The sequence below is a fragment of the Propithecus coquereli genome, unplaced genomic scaffold (assembly GCF_000956105.1).
Source record: "Propithecus coquereli isolate 6110/MARCELLA unplaced genomic scaffold, Pcoq_1.0 Scaffold79, whole genome shotgun sequence".
NCBI classification, from domain to species: Eukaryota; Metazoa; Chordata; class Mammalia; order Primates; family Indriidae; genus Propithecus; species Propithecus coquereli.
Window position 1 is genome coordinate 2,254,142 of NW_012154062.1, and position 18,042 is coordinate 2,272,183.

The 18,042-nt window shown below is 47.4% G+C and overlaps 1 protein-coding gene across 1 annotated transcript in view; it reads right to left on the minus strand.

The window, feature by feature from the left end:
* Positions 1–5,504: 5,504 nt before the first annotated feature.
* Positions 5,505–18,042, minus strand: part of CSGALNACT1 (chondroitin sulfate N-acetylgalactosaminyltransferase 1) — a 77,998-nt gene continuing 65,460 nt past the window's right edge. The window contains exons 6-8 of the mRNA XM_012662913.1: positions 11,554–11,686; positions 9,970–10,051; positions 5,505–7,403 (exon numbers count right to left, since the gene is read on the minus strand). Of these exons, the coding sequence (XP_012518367.1) occupies positions 7,114–7,403; positions 9,970–10,051; positions 11,554–11,686 (505 nt within the window). The 3' untranslated portion in view covers positions 5,505–7,113. The remainder of the gene's footprint in view (positions 7,404–9,969; positions 10,052–11,553; positions 11,687–18,042) is intronic.

The following is an 18,042-nucleotide window of genomic DNA, read 5'->3' on the forward strand; positions in this document are numbered from 1 at the left end:
GGATGGAGATCTGCTTGTACCTCAGGCCTAACTCTTGGGTCAGCATCTTTTTACACTGTCATTAAATGAAAGCAGAATAATAGCAACAATGGTCATGAGGTTGGTGGCTAGGTAAAGCACTCAGGGACTGTAATGAGAAAGCTTTTAAACTTGTATCACTGTTTCTTATAACGTTCCACATGGTTTTATATTGTTAATTATAAAAAACCCATCTGTTAGCTTTTGTTTCTGTGATTCAACAGTCACGGCATTACTCAGAAACTTCTATTCTCCTCTCTTTCCCCCATTGTCTGTGTAATCTTGGACAGGATCCCTTACCTCTCTGAGCCTCCATTTTTGCTTTTGGAAAAGTGTTTTAATCATTTTCATCCAGCTTCAAAATTTCAAGGTTCAGTTGCTCACTAGAATGAATAGAAAGTACCCAGTAGTCACTGATAATTATGAAAATATAAGATTCCAGTATCACCCTCTGCCTAAAATCATATTGAAGGAAATAAGCATGATTACATCCAGCCATAACTACACTAAGCAACAGCCTGCTGGAGGAGTTAGGGGAAGACACAGTAATAGAAAACAAGAAATGACCCAACTGAATTAACCTAATATTACAAGGGGGAACAGATTTGAGTTCTGCACTATTTTATCCTATTGGTTATTGATATTTAGAGGAATCGGCTGTCTGGTCTTTGATGCTATGAGGGTCGGGATTAATACTTGAAATTCACAGGGAAGGAGACTAGGTCACAGAATTCAGAACTTGCTTTCAAGTAAGTGGGGTTGAGCAGCCCCGAATTCTCATCCTGCCTCCACTGCGGTGTCAGTCTTGCCTGTGCCTGACCTGAGTTATGGTCCAAGGTGAAGATGTCCCAACCTTGACCCCTCCCTTCTGTCACCGCCACAAACCCAGCTCCCCGATCCACCTGCCCAAGGTTTCTGGGTCTGAGGTGTTACCCTCATGTTCCTATCAAGGTTCCCAGGGGCTCTAACTCTTTGGGACTGTGCCCAGATGTCACTCCCTTGCCATGTTTAGTTTCTCCCTCAACAAGATCTGCAATCTCCCTCTTATAGTCAAAGATTTTCTGGCTGTCACCTCTGTAGTGCCACACCCTTACAGACCTATCAAACTCCCATCGTGTTACTTGGAAGGCCCCTGGTTCTTGTCTCCTGCCCTGCCGCAGTAGGATGCACCAGGAAGTGAGTTTGTCCCTCAGTGTCAAGAAGTGTGAGTTGGTTCAACCCTTACCCTAAGAGAGGGGAAAGCCCAGAGTCGGTTAAGAAGAAAAAGAATCAAGAGAAAGAAAAATTGAAGGTGGACGTTGAACGGGTCACCAAAAATCACCTGTCCTAGCTGATGCTTTGTAATTAACCATCCTTTTGGTATAACAGCACGTGTGCTAACATGGCATGAAATCTGTTTTCAGATTAAAATGAAAACTCATGGATGAAATTTTTGCAATTGCCACCTTTTGTAAAGGAGCTTTCCTCATGCACCAGAGTCCATACGTGCTTTACAGCCCTCACACGTACACACTCTGGGGCTCCTGCCATTGGTGCACAAAGACACATTTATAGAATATTCATGGATATATCTCTATGCGGCCTCTGTGCTTTCATTCTTGTCAAACACATAGTAAATGTTTTTATTTCAGTCTGCAATGCACAGGGCTTTTCTCAGAACGTAAATTTTCTGCCATTTTATCTTTAAATAATAATTGAGCTTTTCTCTTCCTCAGGAATAGCTACAAATCTCACTTTGATTTCTCTTCTTTGCCTTCCATTTTGTAATCTCATCCTGTTTTCCTTTCTCCATTCTTTGCTGTTATATTTTAAGAGATCTTCTCCATCTCTGTCCTTTCCACATCGACGATGACATTTTCTGCAATGTTTATTCTGCACTTTACTACCTCCAGTATGGGTTTTGGTACCATTGTTACATTTCCAGGTTACTTGCCATCCTTCCTTCTCTCCCCACACGTCTTTAGACTTTCTACTGCCGCCCCAGACTGAAAACTATCAGGAGGCTTAAATGAGAAAAGTGCCCTTGTTTTAATAGGTGCTGAAAACATCATTAGACAATGAGGTAGCTTGATACAATAGAGAACTCAGCCGGTTTGGGTCCTGGCTACACCATTAACTGTTAATAGCTGAGTGGAATCAAAGAAAAAATTAATTGCTAAGCCTGTCTGAGCGTTAGCTTGTTCATTTCTAAGACAGGAGTTACTAACGTCCTCTGGGTTCTGAGGATTAGAAATCTATTAAGTGCCTGGCATAGAGAAAGTACCCCATAAATGGTAATTAAAAGGATTCCTAGAGAATCAGGGGTTTAACAAAGCCACGATCTGTGCACTCCAGGCTTCCTTTATCAACTCAGTTCATGTGTATCCAAGGGGTTGCATATCCGAATGGCCCATGTCCTAGACTTTCTAGGGTGAATTTTAAAGGGGAAAGGGAAACTTTTCAAGAGTAAGGATTATAATGATGAATGATGCAGTATGGTAGCCAGTTGACCTGCAGAGAAACAGCTCGTTCAGTTTGGATTTGAACTGGCACAGAGAGGGGGGCATTTGCTCGTGTCCGATTTTCACAACTCCCAAGCTGGCAGGAAACAGCTTTTATCCTCAAATTGGCCATTGGCAAACTGGCTCGTTTTCCCTGGAATTTCTGATCACAAATCTTCACCTATTTGCCCCCCTTTTGACCAGAAGACTTACTGCAAACCCAGCTCCCTCTGGGATTAGCACCACCTGTCTCCCAAACAAGTCAGGCAGAGGCAATGTTGAGACAAACTGCCAGAGAGGGGCAAGCCCCCCAGGCTTGTCAGTCTGAATCAGCTTTTGCTTCCCCTCAATTGGAAAGATATCCCTCAAGGACATCTTCCCACCAATGGAGTCAAGATTGCAGTAACCATACAGAATGGCAAATGCCTTACCTTTGGGGGTGCTCTCCCGGCGGCATGGCAGGGCTCTAGAGAAGCTTCCCACCCGCGCCACTCCCCGCTGTTCCTGGCAGCCCCACACGCTATGGGCGTGACGTTCACATGGCTCTGTTTGAGGCTAATAACTGGAAAAAAGATGAAGCAGTTATACTTTTCCTTTAGCCTTTCTTTCAGCTTTTTTTTTTTTTTTTATTTCTTACTCATTTTTAGCCTTTTCATGTGGGATTTAATATCCTAGCAGGCCAGGTGATGTTTATTGTTGGCGTTTTTTAAGCCCTTGGGGTTAGAGGGTGGGTTGGTCGGGGGGGTAGAAGCTTGGGGGTAGGGGCACAGTGGAGGAGGGAGGAGGTGCCTGGCAGTGCTGCACTTCCCTTACTCAAGCTAAGGTGTCTGACTCTCAGGTTGATGAAGAATAAATCCAGCTCACCAAATGTCCTGTGCCAGGTTGAAGGACACTTGGTGCATCCTGGGCAGAGGTTGCTGTGGGTGGCCTGGCCCTCCCTGGAACTCTGGGGTGACCGTGGAAGCTGGAGTTGGGCCCTGGAGGAGCACAGCCAGGCTTCTCTCCCCAGGGCAAGGCTCACCCACCCCAGGCTGTAACCCTCCCCACGGCCAACTTCCCCCCTTACCGTTCTATCCATCTACCTGCTAGAACAGCAAAGCCCGACACAGCCGAGGGACACTGGGCTCGACGACTGCAGAGGGCACGTTCAAAGGATCAGTAACGCAGAGTTTGAAAGGCACCTCTAATGACAGGAAAGAACAGATTCCGTGTGTTGAAAAAAACCACCAGCAACCCTTCGCCGCACCCCAACCAACTGGCACACTCCCCATAGTTTTTGGCAGCAACAGCAAAGCACTGAGCCCTGCCAGGAGAAACAGCTTTGAATTAAAATATAAAGCTAATCGGAATATGGATCACACAAAGCTGCCAGTTATTTGATGTGTGTTGGGAGTAAAACACCCCAGCCTCGCAAAGGAACTGCCCAAGGTCATTATGTCTAATCAGCAGTTCTCAGAAACATTATCAAGTCTTTTTATTTAAAAGTATTCCCACCTGCTGTCCCCTCCTACTCAAGACAGTCTTTAAATGTAACGTCTCGGGGCTCCAACCCCACGTGGAGCCCTACCACCACCGGTAGTTAATTACACAGAGGCTGGAGGGAGGCGGTCGGGTTGATTAACTGTTCCTGGATCACTGTGTTAAACAGTTTCTATTCCTTGTTAGGGGATTTCTCGGTGGGGGGGGGAGGGGGGTGGAGCTGGAAAGTAGAGAAACAATGGGAAACTGAGGAACAAGAGGACAGGCTCTGGACTCACTCCGGTCCAAAGCTCTTTGCCCCAGACTTTCAAGCCCATCTGGAACTGGCCACATGGTGGGAGACGCCACCTGAGATCTGGAGCCAGCCACTTGCTGGCCAGACCTCTGCACAAGTTCCTTAATGCCTCTGAGCCTCAGTTCTGCACGCAGAAAATGGAAGTAATGATATTACCTACCTTAGAAGGTTGACGTTCTGAACATGAGGTTCCCTCACTGGGCTGTGCTCCTTCCTTCAAAAATCTCTAACGCCTCCCAACTGCCTGGGGGACCACCAACTCCAATGGCTGAGATTGGAATTTAAGGTAGAAATTATCCATTATATTTCACAGTCCTAATAACCTTCTCCTTCAGATAGAGTTTTCAGAATGACAAAAGCAAAGGACAACAGTGTATATGATGGTTTCATAACTTCGACTGTATGGCCCATAATGGCCCTCTGATTTTATCCAAGCAGCCCTGGGCACACCGAGACGCTTAACAGACACTGCCGGCTACACAGTCGTAAATGAGGATGTGTGTGTCAAATACTGATAGCTGGACACAGACACCTGCTATGTGCCTCACATGTCCTAGGTACTTCACACACATGAACTCATTTAATCTTTACAACAATTGTATGATATAGAAGTGACTGCATTTATCACCCTGAATGAGGAAACTAAGATACACAGACATTGAGTGACTCCTTTAAGATCATACAAGTTGCAAGTGAAAGAACTGGAATTTGAACCCAGGTTGTCTGGCTGTAGAAACCACATTAGCTACCACATTGTACTACCGAACCCTGATAAGATTTATTTAACAATGCGACAGGGCAGGCAAGGCCCGATTTGTAATGTTTGCCAATTTCTGTGGTGTAAATATTCCCACCCTGGTTGATTTCAAGTTACCAACCTGAGTGAGGATTAAGCAGTACTGAGAATCGTCTCCCAGGAGGCTACAGTAGAACACTACTGCTGGGAGGAAAACCCTGTATATTAGAGACTCCAGCTTAGTAAGATGACCTGTGCTGGTTACTGGGCAATTTATAGGAACAGAGAGAGTATGCAGAGTTGGAAGGGGCCTTAGCCAAGCCCAAGACTCGGTGCTTCCTGGATACATCCTGAAATACATAGGACAGCCTTCCATAGCAGAGTCATCCAGCCCAAAATGTCAGTAGTGCCAAGGTTGAGAAACCCTAGTCTATGCACAAAATACTCTTTTTCAAAAGCTGAAAACATGCCATTCTTACTCCAAGAAGAAATCATATCCACAAATCATATTTTATTAGCTGTGTAATACCACCTTCCATTCAGGGCCTGTGTTTTAATTAAGTTTTATGAATTACCAGTACAAATCAATACAATGCATTTTTTTAATACACCAACAGCTTGAATGTTCTTGAAGCTTTTAAACAATGAGTTTAGTGTGGGCAAACAGAAGGCAAGGAATCAGAGAGATAATTAGCTCATGCATCCGGTGCCGGCTAATAAATAATTTTCACATGAATGTAGAAACCGCTCTGTGTTAACTGTATTTTTAAAAAATACTTTGAAACTGTAATAAAATGCAATTATCAGAAGCATCTTGGTGATTGAGTAGAAGAACTGCTTAATTTAAAAAATAATTCAGTTACTTCCACCTAGCCCGGGGTGGATGAACATGTAGCAAAAACTTCCATCCCACTAGACTCTGGCAGAAGAATTGATCTTTCATAAAATAAATTTTTCTGCATTTCTTCATATGGAAGCCAGAAGCCAGGAAGAGCACCCTGCTTTGAAAAGAGATTGTTTGGTTCACACAGTATACTTTGGTTTGTTTGAACAGGTAAGAAAGCGGTCCCCATTTCTAAGGAGAAAATGGGTTTTCTGACTTTTAAATACATCACGATATCACCGGTCTAAAATGAGTTTCCTTTTCTGGTAAAGTGAAAAGGGTCTTTTTCTTTTCCTCCAGCGTTCAGCTGCCCCTCTCCAGAAACAGTCTTCGGATAAAGCATCCGTGTGTCAACCCATAGTTCCAAACCATGCCTTCCGTGTGTCTCCAGGTCTGCATTTGGTACCCGACAGGATCAGCATTTGGCACGCCCTTGGATATGGTATCAACCTGATGCTCTGAACTGAAAGTGTTCATAATGCATCTAAAAGTATCTTCTTAAAAAATATAAAAATGTATGAGAACTTGTGCTCTGTTGTAAGGCTTGCAGATTGCTAATTAATTAAGCAGACTATAACTCACAAGCCAAAAAAAAAAGTGCATTTTTAAATAAACTGGAGATGGTTAAAACAACAATGAAAAAGATGAGATTATTTTTCACTGATCTTGGGAGAAAATGACACGGTATGTATAGTTTTTTTCCTGATCCATTTGACTTTGTTTAATATGCTCACGAGGATTGTGACGAGTGTGTCTCCTCTTCCGCCCTCTGATATTTTAGCATTCCTAGAAACTAGAGCCCTACTTGAGATGACCCTTTATAAGAGGAGCAATGTGCTTGCCTTTCATGCTAATGAACTTTGTACAAAACTGGTCTTAATTCACGAACATCTCAACGAGCACAGAAAACAATAGCTCTCGTTTTGTTGTAAACCCAAGCAAAGCCTCCACACCATCAGGCTTATAATCTCACAAACATTCTGCCTTTGTCAGACGCTTCATAGGGCGCAACTGGGCTACTTTTGCAGGCAAAGTGGAGATTTTGATTTCTGTTGCATAAAGCCAACCAGAGAGAAATCGGAGGCTCTCTCCTCTCGGTCTTTTACTAATCAAATTCTTTTCTCGCCCTTTTTGGAAGTCTTTTCCTTGTCGCAGCCTCTTGTTTCGTGATTGCAAAAGCAAAAAAGAGTTCAAACGTCTCCCCAGATCCATCCCTGGGAGTTCATGTCTTTTTGCTACTTGTCTTCTGTTTCTGTTTGCGAAGGTGAGCCTCTATCTCGTGCCTGAAGACCAGCATCCCCAGCTGCCCGTGCGACGCCTCGTTCATGGCCTTGGACTGCATGCACATCTTGTACTGCTCGGGGGTCAGCTCGTCCACACAGCGCTTCTCGTGCCACAGGTGGAAGAGTCCCCGCACGGGCGTCCGCACCACTATGAGGTTGCTGTGGAGATACTTGCGGTACAGGTGGACGTCCTCTCCGCCCCAGCCTTTGATGTCCAAGTCAAACCCACCTGTCAGAGAGAACACACTGTTGAGTCCTGCTGCCCAGGCCCCTCCTGTTCTGCATTTGCCTCTCCCAGCTGCACAACCACAGAACTTTTCTCGAAGAGACATTCGGGGGACACGTGTGCTTCTCTGCCTCTCCAAGTTACCAGAGTGGCTGTCTAGGCCCAGAGGCCCTGGAATTCCCAGAGATGACCTTCGGGGCAGACAACACCAACTACTTGAGATAACAAGACCTTAAACAAAATCCCAAGCATTTGCCTGCTTCGAAGAGCCACCAGCAATGCGAATGAATAGCCCTAGCCTCCCAGGAAGAGCTCAGCGGCATCCGTACTTTTTAACTTGAAACCGCCCAATGCAGATTCTTGTGTTTCTGTTTGGATGTGGCCTCCACCTGCCTTTGCAGAAACCTGGGACTTGCAGTGTGACGGAGGGAAGAGGATCTCAGGGTGAACAAGTCACGTCCCCCCGAAGCCCTCTTCCTATCACAGACCCAAGTGGTCCTGAAGAGCTGTGATTTCGCCACCGGTTTGTGAAATCAGTTATTTTAAAGGGATTGGCCTCAGAGTCAGTTCTGATGTTCTACTAAAAAAAAAAATAATAATAATAATCTCGTTTGCCTTTATAATAAACTCCTTCACAAAGTCAGTTGTGGCCTGCTGAAGTCTCGCCTTTATAAACTGAGATGCCCTACGCCTTTTCTTAACTTTAGGCCTACTGGGTCCCAGATGGAACCAAAGCAGCACTGGCCCCTTTTGGTCCTTGTTCTTTCTTATCCAGGAAATTTATTTCACTCTTACAAGAAACAGTGAAGTGATTCTCAACATCTTTTCTCAGACATCCTCATGCAGCCTGTTTATTCCTTGCACACCCCAAGCTGCGCTGCTCTGATTGGCGCCATCATTAGAACCTAAGAGGGGGTTCAAGGCCCAGGGAAAACCACAGCCAACCAGCCCCTGGGCTGTTGATATGAGTGACTGTGACCCCTCCACGGTGAGCAAAGAAACGTATATGATTATGAGTCAGGGGTCCAGAATTTGTGTCCTAGTTCTCTTAGAACCTGACACTTAAATGCTCTTGAATTTTAGTTTTTTTCCTGCTTAAATGAAGTAGGTATCCTAACCAAATAAGTTCGGGGCAGTGCTTGGTTAACTGTAATTGATTCATTATCATTTTAACTTGTTAAATACAAGGGTCACAAGTAAGATACTTGCAAAAAGTACAAGACTGCAAAGAATGGGTCAAAATGTGCCCCCGGGGTTCTGAGGTCATGGCAATGGGTCGCTGAGGACGAGCACCCTTCCCTTCCTGCTGTGCCCACTTTGTCACTGACAGCTATATCCATATTTAGGAGAATCCAATATGTTATAAATACAAATTGGAAAAACATTCAATCGCAAAATCATCTTTCCCCGTACCAAGGGCAAAGAAACAGTTTCTTGAAATGGAAATCTGTAGAAAATTTTCAGAAATGTTATTTTGGAAAATTTGACTTGCACATAATCATTTAGGAATACTCCTCTTAGAGAAGGCAAAGAACTCCTGCCATTAGCTGCTGGGTGCCTGCAGAGCACCCACCACCCAGAGACCGGCCCCTGGGTGCTCCGCTGCTTGTAAGGGGACTTGACTTCCAGTTGTTTGATTTTCTTTCTCTTTTTAACCCAGTGATGTCTTTGAGGGCTCTCTAGTCCCCAGAGTCCGCGTCATTTCTGAACAAGACAAACCTGGGGCCGCTCCTCCTCCCTGATTTTAAAACGAGCAGCTTTCGGACTTGGGTCCAGGTGGGAGTAGCCTGGGAGACAGCGAAGGTGGCAGCGCCTGGGGACCTGGGCATGGGAAGCCCCGGGCTGCCCCGGCTCCACCCGAGCCCTGTTCGTTCACACCCCAGCCCCCCCGTAACCCACAGTCCGCTCCCTTCAGAGGCACATGAGTAAGCATTGCCACGGGGACGGGGTGTGGGTATCCGAGGGGGACAGGAGACCTCGGTTCTCGTCCCAACTCTGCCCCTCACGTGCTGTGAGGCCTGGGGAGGTCCCTTCGCCTTTGAAAGGCTCGGTCCCCATCTGCGACCTAAGGGCCTTTCCTTCTCCGTACTCTGGAAACCCGCAGGTGTGTGCACATGCACATATGTGTGTACTGACAGCAACCGCACGCTCAGGTCTTGAAGTGACATCTGGAGTTTTGTGTTTCCCCCAATTCCCAGTGTTTCCCTTTGACCCTTCCTGGGAGGCTCAGTGGCCAGAACCCGGCTGGAAGGAGGCCCCGGAGAACTCGCTGCAGAACTGCCTTTATGGGACAAGTGGCCTTTTTATCCCAGATTGCGTGTCTTGTTTGGGGTGACCGAGAGGTGCTGGTGAAGATTACAGGGGCTAAAGTGCTGCCCCTCCCAACTGCCCAGATCCCCTCGGTCCAGCCCTGAGCCCATGACCTCTGGAATGGCACTTTAATTATTATTATTTTAAAGGAAATGGCACCACCTTTACCACCAGACTCTTTGGAAATCTGCTCGGTTCCTGCAAGGGCCACACAGGCCGGCGGCCTCTGGGTGGCAGCAGAGATGCAGAGTTGTCTCACCTATGTTGATGAAGTCCGACCGATACTGACATGTCATCCCAAATCCAAAGTCTCTCCAAAATCCAGTTTCTTTCTTTATGACCTGCAAGGAGAGCACTGTCACGTAAGGGGGAAGGACAGAGTGGACAAAAGCAGAGAGTGTGTGCACACTCAGGTGAGCAAAAAACACGGAGCCGGTCCCGTCGCCGCTGAATAGCCACAACCACGTAGGGGACATGCAGACGGACACAGCTCCTTATGCACGGGAACACAGTAACGCACCGGTCCCCACATGGGGCCTTGTGATTTCTGGCACCTCTGGCTGGAATGTTTCTAGGGTGTAGGCATGAACACACACACACACACGCACACGCATCGCCAAAAACAAACCGGGAGAGCGAGTTTTTGAGCAGTGCCATGGAAAAGCCACCTACGTGTCTGGCCCCACACCGGTGCCAGGGAGAACTGGAGGAGGCCTGGGCCTCTCGCACAGGCCCAGGCAGGGGGCCAGCAAAGGGCTCAGGAAGTTGAGAAAAGGGCTCGAGGACAACTCGGAATTCAGCTGCCCTGGCACGGTGCACACACGGGACTCCCTCGGGGAATCAAGAGACACGGGAGACACTTCGGCATGTCACCAGCCCTCCTGCTCTGCCCTCACTTGCTGAGGAAGCGGCCCGAAAAGTCTAGGTTCTGAAGAAAGACTGTCCTTCACCCTGACATTATTTAAAACCCGAACTGCTCCCAACAGCATCTGCGGCGGTGCCAGCCTGCAGGGCTGCGGAGAGGCCGTCCAGACGGTGCTCAGCCTCTGCCTCTGTAAGTCCGTCTCCAATCTATCTGCTGAAGCCGCCTGTCAAACGTTTTATTTATACACCTATTTTGTGGCCGAGGTAACTCTGGGTTTGAGATCTCAATAGTTATCTTTCGTGATTCATTCTTGTTGTTAACACAGGTGCTTAGACAAAAGGACATTCCCTCCCCCCTGGGGAAGGGGGGTGTTTCAGCAGGTCCCCATTCCCTCGGATGTCTGTGTCTTCTGTCTGGGACACCTCGCTCTGCACCCCACTAATTAGAACCAGCATGTGAGGGGGCAGGAGCACCGGAGTCTTATCCCAACTTGACCACTGGCTTTTTCGCCTTCCCTTCTTCGAGCCTCTATTTTCTTTCCTGTAAAATGGGTTGAGCGAACTCGCTCCTAATCCAGCTCTCACATCCAAACATTTATCGTATCATTTACTCCACCTTCCTGAAGTTTCACCACAGGCTAATTATGTTTGACAAATGGCTCACAGAAGGCTTAATGAATCTTAAACATTCTCTTACTCTGTAACCTATGAAACCTCCCTGTAGACGTCGCTTACACTACTGTTCACTCCCATCAAAAGTGCCTAAGGAAAACACGGACTGAGAGGTTCAGTCGGTTACAGCTGTCCCCAGCAGATGTTCGCCAATTCTACTTCAGAGCAAAGGACTGTTATACGGTATCTCCCAAATGACAAGATAATTTCATCAGTATCCACTAGAAAGACGGCAAGGCAAGAAAGTCTGAAAAAGTCTCTACCGAATCATTTTTTAAAAGTGGATTTTGTTCCATCCCTGTCTCACCAGGTACACCGTTTCTGTCGCAGAGAATGGCTCAATATCCCTGCTGCCGGCCAGGACCCCGGCAAGTTCCCCAAGCTTCTGGATCAAAATGGAGTCAAGGAGAAGCACCAGCATCCAAACTTCAAATATTTGGCTGAAGTATATGTGGAATTTTAAAAAGAATGCTCCAAACAGGAAAAATAACCTGCCAGGGCTTGGGAAGGAAGACAAGAGGGATGGCAAGACGCAGCTGTCCCAAGACTCTGCACTGAGACAACATAGCGTCTGACAAGGCTGGGCAAGGTGAAGGGTGACCCTCACCTGGAACGGTGCGACAATCTGATTTACCAGCTGGGGAGTGAGCTATAGAAACACTTATTAAAGTCAGTTTCAAAGTTGGCAAGCCGCAAAAAGCCACAATCTGAAGAGCTCATTGAAATTTAGCCCTTTGTGGAAACTGACTGGGTTATGCCCACAGTGTATCGTTTCAGGGCAAGATGGAGTTCACGTCTCAGAGGTTGCACTGCCCACAGCCGTGCTGAGTTGCTGCAGTGTTAGGATATACATTCTGGTTTTCGTCCATGGTTCCTGGCTCATAACTCCGTAGCCCTTGTTATAATGTTGGGGCCTTTCAGGCCTCAGGGAACAGAATCTTTCTCCTGCTCCAGGCAGGACTCTACTCTGATTGTGGGTCAAGAGACCCTTATTCCAGAGAGGGTTCTGCCCCATGCCCTGGAGGAAGGAACACTGCACAGAAAGGCCAGGAAGAATCCAAGCAGACAGGCCTTGCTGGGTTGAGATCAAGCGCTTTTCGTCCAATCATGTTTCAACGCAGTTGTTCATGCTTCAGTCATGGGAAACCAATGAAGTCTCCATAAAAGGACCAAAGGGCAGGGTCCGGAGAGCTTCCGGACAGCAGGACACACAGAGGTAAACAGGAAAGTGAACACCCCAACTCCATGGGGGCAGAAGCTCCCGAGCTTGGGACCCTTCCAGACCTCACCCTACGTATCTCTCCATCGGGCTGCTTTTCTGTGTCCTTTGTAATAAACCGGTAAACATTTCCCTGAGTTTTGTGAGCCGCTCTAGCAAATTAACCAAACCCAAAGAGGGAGTCACAGAAACCCCAATTTGAAGCCAGTCGGTCAGAAGTTCTAGAGGCCTGGACTAGTGACTAGTGGAAACGATGGGTCAGTCTTGGGGACTGAGCCCTCAACCTGTGGGACCTGACACTATCTCTGGGTAGACAGTGTTGGAACTGAGTTAGAGAACACCCAGCTGGCGTCCGCTGCTTGGTGTGTGGGGGGAAAGCCCCACATTTGGTCACAGAAGCCTTCTTCTGTTGTGGAGGTTAGAGAAGAGCATGGTTTGAGGAGTGTTTTTCCAACAGGAGGAGGAACGGTGCCCTCGGCGGGCAGCCTGGCGGGAGAGCGTGTTCAAGCGTACATCTGAGCACGTCACCTTCCCATTGGAAACCCTCAATGCGGTTCCAAGAAAACCCACAAGGAAGCCTCATTGCCCTACACGACCCGGCCCCACCTGCAGCAGCCATCTCATCTCCGCTCGTTGCTCTGCCCTGTACGCAGCCCTGCCTCTGCCCCTCTGGTCCCCCCTGCCTGGGTCACCCTTCCCCTGCTCACTACTCAGCTCTGCTCCAATGTCACTTGCTCAGAGTGGTCGCCCTGACCCTCCCGGCCAGTGTCAGTGCACCCGCTACCCCAGTGTCACTCTCCACACCATCACCCTGGTTTATTTTCTCTGCAACAATGATGGCTCTCTGAAATGATTCCGTGGATGCGTTTGTTCCCCTGTTCGCTGTCTTCACCCACCACCACTGGCGAACGTAAGCTCAGGACCCGGTGTCGTCCACAGCAACCAGCACCCTGCCCAGCAAACAGCAGGCACTCAATACACGCACCCTCAGTGAATGAGCAGGAAGCAGTCCCAGGGCAGAGATGGTTCCAAGCCAGTAGAAACAGACACGTTTCAAGAAGACGCTTATCAGCGAGTGGCCCAGCAAAGGCCCGGGAAGCCCAGTGGTATCGACTCTCAGAATTAAGTGACTCTGGCCCAACAGACAAAAATGTTTTCACCTTCCTGGGGTCTGAGGCAGAGCGCCTGACTTCTTAGAAACTTTGCCCCAGGCGTAAGGAGCTCCACCGCTCTGTTCGAGCACTGAAAAGACAGACACCAATGACGTCTGCCACGACAGAGGAAGAAGAAACCCCACAGTAAGGTTATACTTTAAAAGAAAAGCATCTCTTCCTCCTGTCCTAGATTTCACCGATCTGTTTGCAAGCTCTACTCTCATTTCTTAAAAATGTCTTGATCGCTGGCTTCCCCTCAACTCTCTCTGCAGCATCTTTCTGTCCCCACCTGAGATCTCAGCAGAGCCCTGCAGGGCACGAATGCACCACAAAAGGACAGTTGTCAGGCCTGCTCTCCCACAGGAAGTTTCCAGAGCCCCAGCTCTGTGGGCGACTCACGTGACAGGGGTGATTATTTTCTATTAGGACCCAAACACAAAGCACAAATCAGCATCTCCCCCCGAAGATGTGGGCAGGCGGCCGCTCTGCAGCTGCGTGGGGAGCTGGGGCGGCCTTCAGCGCCTGTCTGGTTTCACGGTGCCGACTTGGACGGCTGCCCGTGCAGCAATCTGGACCCGAAAATAAAATAAATAACAAACACTCTGCCTGAGTATCTCCTCTAAATCAAAGAGAGTCTCCCAAGAACGGAGGCTGCATCTGGCCAGCCTGTGAGCAGGGCTGGTTTATGGGCGCGCGACCCCCGCAGTAGCACAGGGCCCCACGTACCGAAGGCCTCATGCTTGCTGTCGTCGTCCTGAAATTCTAATACTTTTTGAACAAGGGCCCGCATTTTCATTTTGCCCTGGGCCATGCCAATTGTGTAGCAGGTCCGGCCCCGCGAATAGCCGATACCCTGAGCTGCGAAGGCTTCCGTGTCTGGGTTGGGTGCCCTCCGCCCCTGTGCTGTACGTTCCTTATCATCTGGGTCCTCAGAGCTTAGGAGTCACACTGTGTGAGATTCCAGGAGGGCTGCGTGTCCTCGTCTTGTGACCTCTTGGTATGGAGATAGAACGACTTGCCCAAGATCACTCGGCCACTTGTAGCTGAGCACAGACCAACCCTAGGATTGCTGTGACGGTTCCATTTCTTGAGAAATGATATATTGTAGAGCCATAGCTTTCAAAGAATTTAAGAATGAACTCAAATGCCATCTCCTCCCAGATTTTTACTGACTTGCATTTTTTCTACAAGTCTGCTTTTATCAGTATTGGCATAAAATCATTGTGTCTTCTAAGGGTACCATGCTGGACAAGGAAGCATTCAGAATCTCTCATTCCCAGGAACCTGTCATCTTAGACTCACTGCCCTCCTTGAAGCACTTTGAGGGCAAAGGATGTGCTCCCTGCTCTTCAGCATCCTCAGCCCTGGCTCAGTCGTGCAGCATGGCACTGGGGTCCCACCTCTGCCACTCAGCCTCCGTGGGAGTCTGAGCAAGTGACTTAACCCTCCTAGACCCTCAAATTCCTCACCTGTGAGATGAGAATAGTTCCTCTCCACCTTACTGAGTGTCGCATGAGACAGTGCAGGCACAGTGCTGGCTCATGGAAAGGCTCCTGTTATTAATTTTGATATTAATTTTGGTATACTATGTGCACACCGAACACAGGAACATGAAGTCATCAGAGTTAACTGCCGGGACCACACAGCAGACTGATGTCCACATCAGACACCGCGGACATTAGAAATGGCGAGGAGGTGGCCCTGAGGTGGACTGACAGCCCCAGCAGACTCTGAGCAGGTGTGCTCACCTGGCGGTGGGGCTGGCTTGGGTGTCTACAAAGCTGGTACCGTGTGCCAGGTATCTTTTCCTTAATCACTTTGAGAGTCAGTCTGCTGAGGATAATGAATCCCAACAAGAAATCAAGGCATGGGGTTTATCCTCAAAGGGAAAAAAATAAGTTGTCTGAAAATACACACAAAACCATATATCTGGTTTCTTGCTTCTGTCTGCAGGCAAAATGTTATCAAGTGACAGTGGCAATAGCCACGAGAAAGAACAACTAGCATGCTAATGAGGTCGTATTTCCAGGGCCGCTGGAAAAGGTTGTCTTTTGTTTGCATAAGTAACTTTTATTACAGCTGCATTCTGGAAGGGCGTTCTCCCCTCACCTCTGACACTGATGTGTTCCAGGGAAGGCTATCAAGGGTTTATTGATATATAAACAGCATCTCTTTCAACACTGAGCCAAAACGCACCCTCGGTAGGAAGTCTTTCCTAGTGGATCCATCTCCAATCGTTACTTTTTATTTTATACCTTCTCACCACCTACACCATCTACATCTCCGTTATATTCATTTCTGTAGTTTGATGTTCTCCTTCGGAATCTTTGTCGGGCCGTTTCCTTTATACGGTCAGCTCTCATCTAGATCCCAAGCAAATCTCTTTCCACTGTACTAGAGCGAGCAAATCCTGGTTTGGGCTGTGCCACTGGCTGGCTGTGCAATCTTGGATAAGTCATTCCAGCTCTAGAAAAAGACGAGGGTGAGTGAAGTGCTCTCACAAATCACTTCTGCGTATATGACATTGTTTAAGTTCTTCTGACTCTTCCACCAACACCTAGACCAGTCCCCTGTAGACAGTAAGTGCTCAAGAAATGCTTCTTCCGGTCAAGAACATAATCATACTTTTCTTTTGGGGAAGGAGATCCCCTTTGTCTCAGAGAGAACTGCTAGTTCAGACTAAATAGTCATAAATACCGAACTCTAAAATATCAGACTTGTGTGCTCCAGGAAAGGTCAAAAGTGTATTTGGAAGTAAGTGTTAAAGGTTGCAGGATAATTCAGGGCCTCTAGCAGGAGACACCGGGAATCTGAGCTGTTTCTGCCTTGACCGCTAATTCTGAGGCTCCGAGAAACTCTGTGCTGCACCTCTGGGTGCTTCTCTGCAGGAATAATAATAAAAGGCGAAACCTTTAGATTGTGAAATGAAAAGAATTCTTTGCAAGCCAATGAGGTCTTTCTGAGTTTGAAGTGGAAGCATTAATCACATTGGAGGTCAAATGCAAAACAGTACTTTATTTAAAGCCAGAGGAACTTCTATTATGATTGGTTGAAAGAAAAATAAATCCTATATTTTATTTTCCCCTCGAACCCAATTAGAAGCTTAGAACTCTTACGGAAAGGAAGCAAGAAGTTTCTTTTTTTTAAAAAAAATTTTTTTAAGGGATGGGGTCTCACAATGCTGCCCAGATTGGACTTAAACTCCTGGACTCAAGTGATCCTCCCACCTTGGCCTCCCGAGTAGCTGGGATGACAGGCACAGGCCACCGTGCCTGGCTGAAACAAGAAATTTCTGTCTCAATGGGGGTGATATTTCTGGTAAATACAGTCACACCCCACATGACGACATTCCAGTCAACCACAAAGTGCATATGTGACGGTGGCCATCCAGGAAGCTAAGGTTAACTTATTAAAGTAAGAAAATTTTTTTGTAAACTCAGTGTAGCCTAATCGTACAGTGTTTGTAAAGTCTATAATAGTGCATAGTAACGTCCTAGGCCTTCATGTTTACCCACCACTCACCCAGGGCAGCTCCTGCAAGCTCCATTCTTGGTAAGTGCCCCTATACAAGTGTACCACATTTTATCTTATACCCTATTTTTCCTGTACCTTTTTTATGTTTAGATATGTTTAAATACACAAATACATTGTGTTACCATTGCCTACAATATTCAGAGCAGTAACATGCTGTACAGGTTTATAGCCTAGAAGCAAGAGGCTATCACATACAAGCTTAGGTGTGTAGTGGCTACATCATCTAGGTTTGTGTGAGTGCGCGCTACGATGTTTACACAATGTTGAGGTGGCCTAACGACACATCTCTCAGAACAGATCCTTGTTGTTAAGTGACCCAGGACTAGAAAAAAGTGGTTCGAGTGAAAAACTCTGTTTTTATGTATAAAGCAGAGATATACAGTGTACCTGGGTATTAAAATTTCATTGAGGGAAGAGGAAGCTATGTTATGAGTGTACTGTCTGGCTTGAGCCCAGAGAGAAACCATGCCAGGACTTGGTGAGAAATGAACCTTGGCCAACCTGAAGACACTCAAAACTGAAACTCTCTGGAAAATATCATTGCATCAGCTGCCCGGGGTTAGCCGGCAGAGGGAGGGCAAAGGCCACAGGATGGGATGGAGAGAACAGGTTTTGCTGCTTCTGGAAGCTTAAACACAGTCCTCCAAAAGAATTTCACAAGACAAGGGATTTCAGCGGGAATCAATTTACTCTCCCATTACACCGAAACACGAGAGACTTGGTCCCGTGACATCTTCAGGTTCACACAGCAGATGTCTTTCCTCCACCCTAAGAGGTACGCCGTGGGAAGAAGCGTGGCTCCGACCCAACGGGAGGCGGAGCTACCCAAAGCAAGGAAGGACGCACAGCCTTCAGATGAGAACAACGCCCTGAGATTTAGCCTGAGCCA